Source organism: Pseudophryne corroboree, chromosome 11, assembly GCF_028390025.1.
Source record: "Pseudophryne corroboree isolate aPseCor3 chromosome 11, aPseCor3.hap2, whole genome shotgun sequence".
Classification (NCBI taxonomy): Eukaryota; Metazoa; Chordata; class Amphibia; order Anura; family Myobatrachidae; genus Pseudophryne; species Pseudophryne corroboree.
Window position 1 is genome coordinate 17,390,528 of NC_086454.1, and position 7,286 is coordinate 17,397,813.

Consider the following 7,286-nt stretch of genomic DNA (forward strand, 5'->3'; position numbering starts at 1 on the left):
TGTTGGGCAAGTTAAGAAAACCGCAGATCTTTAAGATTTTACAGTGTTGTCTTCCCTAGTCTAGTCCACAATAAGGAGACGTGAGCTCACACCCGACTACCAACCTCTCATGCAGCCTGCTCAGGTGTATACAGATTTTTTTTTTTTTTTAAATAAATAATAAAAATAATACATTAAAAAATATCTAATAAAAAATATCTAATTAATAATAATATATAATAATTAATAATATTTTACAAGCCAGTCTTCCCCCCCCCCCCCCCCCATTATGAACCACACGGGTTCTCAGAAACACTTTGCAATGTGTTTATTTAAAGTACTATAAATGTAACTATTCATGTAACAAATGCCAGAACAGTGCAGGTGCAAAAATAGATATTTATACATTAATTTTGGTTTACAAAAATAAGCATAACCCCCTCCCTGACAAGTCTGCCCAGATGGTAGGATGGGGGTAAGTGGCAGCTACAGGCTCACAGCTGTAAGGACAAGTTCACAACAATTTGGGTACAGTCAGCAGCTGGTCCACATTGGACAATTAACCCCTACACTGGCCTTGCACCACACAGCAGGCGTCTCAGGAGCGCAGTTCAGGGCCATGGTAACTCCTTGAAGGCCAAAGTGCAGCTTCTTGCGAGCAGAAGTCCCCATGTCACTTTGCAGAAGCCCCTGAGGCCGCACCGTGTCCCTGGTTAATAGGCGCTTTCTCCAGTGGGACGCTCTTCTCGCTCCCGTTGCGCCCTCTGCTGGCCACCAGCGGCAGCGCACCTGAGAGTGCATTGCTGGAGGAAGGTAACCCTTTGTGCGCCCGATGAGTGCAGGGTCCAGCTCACATTGTGGAGTCGGAGTCACTGGAGTCCAGGCTGTGCCTGAGCTTGCTGCTGCCGCTGAGGAGCTTGTCCCTCTGGAGGTGCATGGTGTGGGAGCTTCTCCTGAGGTTCTCCAGGGACTGCAGGAAGGACTTTCTGGCTTTCTCCTCCTCAGTGGGGGACACCCCCTCCTCCTCCACCTCCTGGATCTCATCAAAGGTAACAGGCTGGGTCTTGAACCTGCTCTGCCTTGGCCTCCTCAGCTTCCCCTTGCCCCTCAGGGGCCTGGGCTGAATGGGCTGGGGGTATTCCTCAGTTGCCCCACTGTAGTGGGGCATCACTGTCTGGTAGCTGGAGCAGATGCCCATTGGCTCTGCCTGCTTGGCAGACATGACAGCTGAAGACATGGTGAGCCCTTAGATCTGATGGATAACTCTGGAGAAGGAAGTGGGGGGGACCACCAGCTGCTTGGCATGAGAGGGGGTCCCTGTCCTGGGTGCTCTGCAGTGAGTATGCCGCCACCCTGCACCCACAGTAGCCTCTGCAGATCTATGTGCAATGCAATGAGAGGGTCCAGTATAGTAATGTCCATCTGCTGGGGGCTCTGCCTGAGCTGAGGTCCTGCTGAGAGGGAATGCTGCTGAGGGTGAGCCTGCCTCCCCGCTTTATACCCTCGCCCCCTCCCTGCTGATGACAACACGCTCCTTTTAAAGCCTTTGATTTTGCAGCCTGCAGATAATGACGTTTCCAGACCATTTTTCTCTCCAAGTTCTTCTGACCCCCCCGAAAGCTAGGGGACTCCTTGCTGTCAGGGCTCTGTAGGCTTCTGCAACCTTTGCCCCCCCCCCCTGCTGTGGTGGAACTACAAGTCCCAGGTGCAATACCAGCTGATGAGCCACACACAGGTTTGCATTGGTCGTTGATGAGTGAATCATAGCTGTGCAATCTGTATTGCAATCCCACAATCAGTGCATTCTGCCTTGTGTAAAGAGCTGAGCTTCTGCCACCACTCAGGAGCTGCCAGGGCCCTCACTGCTGACACCCTGCTTGTATGTTGTGCAGCTGATGCTGCTGAAGGTTTTACTATCTCACATGACTTTATTCCAGAATTGTGGTAATGTAGAGCAATGCAGTGAGGTCTAACGGGATCCGGTCTGAAGATCGACAGTATCTAGGTCGACAATGTTTAGGTCGACCACTATAGGTTGACAGTCACTAGGTCGACATGGATGGAAGGTCGACAGGGTTTCTAGGTCGACATGTGCTAGGTCGACAGGACTAAAGGTCGACATGTTTTTTTTTTTTTTTTTTATTCTTTTTTTGAATTTTTTCATACTTAACGATCCACGTGGACTACGATTGGAACGGTAAAGTGTGCCGAGCGAAGCGGTAGCGGAGCGAAGGCACCATGCCCGAAGCATGGCGAGTGAAGCGAGCCATGCGAGGGGACGCGGTGCACTAATTTGGGATCCCGGTCACTCTACGAAGAAAACGACACCAAAAAAAAAAAACTCATATCGACCTTTAGACCTGTCGACCTAGCACATGTCGACCTAGAAACCCTGTCGACCTAGTGACTGTCGACCTATAGTGGTCGACCTAAACATTGTCGACCTAGATACTGTCGATTTGATGAACCACACCCAGGTCTAACACCTAGTTCAGCAATTTGTCCACTAGTGGGCGCTGTTCTTATGGACACTGGCCTCTGCTGGATGTTATGATGATACTCTGGAATAAAGGAACATGTGCAGCATGTATAGGTGCATCACAGGCGCTGATTTATCGGGCACAGGTGCGCCTCTGAGATGCCAGATTATAGATCCAAATAAAACAAATTGTGAAATACTGTCACTTGCATAACGGAGACCCATCAGTTCCAATGGCAAACAGAGGGTTACATTGTCCCTCATGTCTCTGGTGCATTGTCAGTAGCTCCTAGACCTAGGTAATTGATAGACTGAATACTGGTTGGTCCAGGCCACAGATTGGTTGCATCCGCTGTCTGTAGATGACCTGTGCACTTTAATGCATTCAGCCCAGGTTTATGCAACATGATAAAAGTAGGGATTATAGGAACTTGTCCACAAGTGACCGTTTTAATGCGGCATATGATACATTTGCAATTAGATGTCACGACTACATTGCTATAGCTTTCTAGGTGTCATCTGTGCTTTTCAGACATGTATTTTTATCACCAGATGAATTGATTTATTTTCATTGTCCTGGGATATAACACAAAGCTGATCCCTGGTTAAGGTTGTATCAAAAATCCAAATAAAAGATCGCTGCGGAATTGTGAGAAAAAAACACTTATTCCTGATAATGTAGGCACATTGCTGAAAAGCACGGAAGTAAGACCGAAAAAATGTATTATTATTTCTGGTCTCCTGGAAAAAAGAAGGGCAGACGGTGGGCGTCTTGGGCCTTGCGCATTCGGTGGCACAGATGTACACAAGGGAAAGAGATGGTATGAAATCACCAGTAGATGCTCCTGTGTCCACCGCTAAAGTAGGCCCAGAGGGTTCAGTATGATTTGCCGATGGACGGGATGCCGGCTGTCAGTATACCGACTGCGGCACCCAGTCCATCAGAATCCTGACAGACCCCCCATAAATATCCCTAACCCTCCCAGGTGGTACCTGACCCTCCATGTTTGGAGACTGGCCATAACCCTCCCTTCCCCGCTGCCTAAACCTGGTATCCGTTTGGAAGGTCGACCCTACTTAGGTTGACAGTCACTAGGTCGACCACTATTGGGCGACATTGACATGGCCGACATGGACAAATGGTCAACACATGAAAATGGTCGACACATTAAAAGGTCGACATGGCTTTTAAAAAACCCTATTTTTAACTTTTTCATACTTTACCATCCACGTGGACTACGATTGGGAATAGTAACCTGTGCCAAGCGCAGCGAGGCACCGTGCTCGCAGCATGTAAGGGGACGCGGTACACTAATTGGGGTTCCTGGTCATGTTCCTGAAATAATTACACCAAAAACAGATCAAAAATCCACGTCAACCGTGTTGACCTGTCCCGTGTCGTCCTTTTTCATGTGTCTACTATTTGTCCATGTCAACCATATTAATATCGACCTAATGACTGTCGACATAGTCGACCATTCATACCAGAACCCCTAACCCTACCTCCCCGGTGGTCCCTAAACCTATCCCTCCTCGCTTGATGCCTAACCTTAACCTCAGCTTCTGAGTGCCTAAACCTAACCCTCCCACCCCGATCCCTGACCCCAACCTTCCTGTCCCTGTACCCCAACCCTAACCCTCCCTCCCCGGTCCCTGACCCCAACCTTCCCGTCCCTGCACCCTAACCCTCCCTCCCCGGTCCCTGACCCCAACCTTCCCGTCCCTGCACCCCAACCCTAACCCTCCCTCCCCGGTCCCTGACCATAACCTTCCCGTGCCTGCACCCCAACCCTAACCCTCCCTCCCCGGTCCCTGACCCCAACCTTCCCGTCCCTGCACCCCAACCCTAACCCCCCCTCCCCGGTCGCTGACCATAACCTTCCCGTGCCTGCACCCCAACCCTAACCCTCCCTCCCCGGTCCCTGACCATAACCTTCCCGTGCCTGCACCCTAACCCTCCCTCCCCGGTCCCTGACCCCAACCTTCCCGTCCCTGCACCCCAACCCTACCCCCCCTTCTCCTGTCTACACCTAATCCCCCCCCCACCCTGCGGCAGGACACCAGCGCGTCCCACAGTGAGGATAATCAGGATGCTGGCTGTCGATAATGTGATGCCGGCATCCCGAGCGGTGTCGGTATGTAAATGCCGGCATTGCGTCCTCCCTCAGAATCTCGGCGTCCGTATATTGACCGCCAGGATCCCATCTTATCGGGACGCTAACTGCTTCCCGGCCCAGAAAATGCACACGGGCCCCCAGCTCTGATAACATGCCCCTAGGGCCCGGGCCCTCCTCACTCTTTGTCATCATGCCTTTTGGGGGGGGGCTAGCGTGTGTTTCTGTGTTTTATGTACGCCCTCTATTCCCCACTGTCCGGCACCGCGCAGCACTTGGCACCCTTACAAGTGAATGACAATAAGGATGATAATAATTTGCACGCCAAGGATCGGGGTTTATCCAAAAAAGAAATAGCCGCCCTTTAGCCCGACTTGAAAAGCGGCCTTACACTGAACGTGCCACTCCATCCGAGCCTGCTGTGTGTGCTGGCGGGAGCTAAGGGGGCACATTGCCACGCGCTGCTGCCAAGTTCCTCTAACGTCAGGTGAGTGACGTCTTTGGCGTCCTCAGCGCTCCAGATTATAAAGGATCTTATTTTTTTGGGAGGAACAGGGAAGAGAACGACGAGCCAAGAGGGAAAAAGAAAGAAAATAGAACAGTGGAACAATCAGAGAATCAGATGAGGAAACTTGGTAAACAGATGAAACTGAGACAGATCCAGCACTCGTCTCTAATCCATCACCCGCACTGGCTGCCGCAGTTACATCTCCCTCTGGCTGCTGAGCTAATTCCCACAAACAGTTCAGCCTCTTCTTACCCCCCCTTCCTTCCTCCCCCTCGCTTCCCCCAGTAGTTATCTTCTGTGCACGACAATGCACTGAAATGTATTCATCCTGCGAGCTGCCAGGCCCATTATATCATTGTAATGCCACCCATGAGAAAATGCCAACATCTGACATCATAAAAAGCAAGAACTGTTCATATAATATAATTATAACCAGTTATGTATATAGCGCACACATATTCCGCAGCGCTTTACAGAGAGTATTTAGCCATTCACATCAGTCCCTGCCCCAGTGGAGCTTACAATCTATATCCCCTATCACATGTACACGCACGCACATTAACACTAGGGTTCATTTTTTTGTTGTGAGCCAAGTAACCTACCAGTATATATTTGGATTGGGTGAGGAAACCGGAGTACCCGGAGGAAACCCACGCAAGTATGGGGAGAATATACAAACTCCACACAGTTTAGAGCCATGGTGGGAATCAAAGTCATGACCTCAGTGCTGTGAGGCAGTAATGCTAACCATTACACCAACCGTGCTGCCCAAGGATTGTATATCCCAAGATGGACATTCGCAGTAGTAGTGCCTCTGCCACTGGCCCCCATGGCGGGGGAAAAGAGGCAAGGGAGTCAAGACCATGGCCTGGGTAAGTGTAGGGGCGCAGGGTGGGGAGAGGAAGAGGAGAAACCCCTGACCCAGTATTAGCCAGATCCAACACACTAGTAAATAAATACTCAATGAGTGGTTACATTTACCAGAACAGAATAAACATGAATTTCATGATCTTCAAGACCATAAACTTCCATTTAAAACACGCTGGAGACGATTCGCTAACATACTTGACCCACAGTCCTGGGGACGCAATGGGCGTGACACGGTCAGCTAAAATGGGCATGACGTGGGTGGATGGATTTGGGCGTGGTTTAATGTGGGGCAGACTGGCAGATAACAGATGCAGTAAACCTGTAACAAGCCGTTTGCCGCAATTAGTCAAGTGCGAGTTAAATTAGTGAACGCAAAATTCTGATTGGTTGCTGTGGTTACTGCGCTGTGACAAATTGTCTCTTTTTAATTGAAGCAGTAACAGTCACAAGTTCCCCCTTTGTCTAATAAGAATGGTCTGCGGACGGTATCCGGACTATGGGTCGACACCACTTTGGTCGACGCCCATTAGGTCGACACCCATTGGTAGAGAGTGAATAGGTCAACACTAGAAATAGGTCGACGTGAACAAGGTTGGCATGCAAAAAGGTCAACATGAGTTTTTCACTTTTTTTACTCTTTTTTTTTACTTTTTCATACTTTACGATCCACGTGGACTACGTTTAGGAATGGTAACCTGTGCCGAGCGCCGTGGTAGCAGAGCGAGGCACCTTGCCCTTAGCATGGTGAATGTAGCGAGCCCTGCGAGGGGACACGGTGCGCTAATTGGGGTTCCCGGTCACTTTACGAAGAAAACGACACCAAAAAAAACCATGAAAAACCCATGTTGACCTTTTTTCATGTCGGCCTAATGGTCGTGTCGACCTATTTCTAGTGTCGACCTAACGGGTGTCGACCTAGACACTGTCGACCTTGAGTCCCATACCCCTGGTAACAATCTTCTATTTCGTGTAGAGATCTCACCTGTGCCCTGTGTGGGGGATGTGGGTGACGCTGCAGACCCAGTGACTGGGCTATAAGCGTGCTGACCGAGGGGAGAAGGTGCCCCATGCTAAGGGCATGTGTCAGGAGTAGCAGGGAATACCTCCTAGCTCAGGGGCATAGCTCGCGGTGTGTTAATGGCAGCCTATCACATGAGGGAACGGCGTCGCCTTGCTGCGTAGCATTGCAGTGTGCTGACATAGTTGTGTGTGTGTGTGTGTGTGTGTGTGTGTGTGTGTTTGTCGCAGCCTTCTCTGATGAATCAAGGCATCGCCTCTGCTCACAGTCCCAATCATGTCCCCTCATTTAGAAGGTGACTCACTATTGAGGCATGTT

General features: G+C 50.1%; 1 protein-coding gene across 1 annotated transcript; it reads right to left on the minus strand.

Moving 5' to 3' along the window:
• Positions 1-292: 292 nt before the first annotated feature.
• Positions 293-1,630, minus strand: C11H11orf96 (chromosome 11 C11orf96 homolog). The gene has a single exon (XM_063946312.1). The coding sequence runs from the start codon at positions 1,214-1,216 to the stop codon at positions 830-832; it is 387 nt and encodes a 128-aa protein (XP_063802382.1). The 5' UTR covers positions 1,217-1,630; the 3' UTR covers positions 293-829.
• Between the last annotated feature and the right edge of the window lie 5,656 nt (positions 1,631-7,286).

Bases quoted from the DNA above. Each gene is read 5' to 3' on its own strand.
- C11H11orf96 (XM_063946312.1), bottom strand. From the start codon at position 1,216: ATGTCTTCAGCTGTCATGTCTGCCAAGCAGGCAGAGCCAATGGGCATC.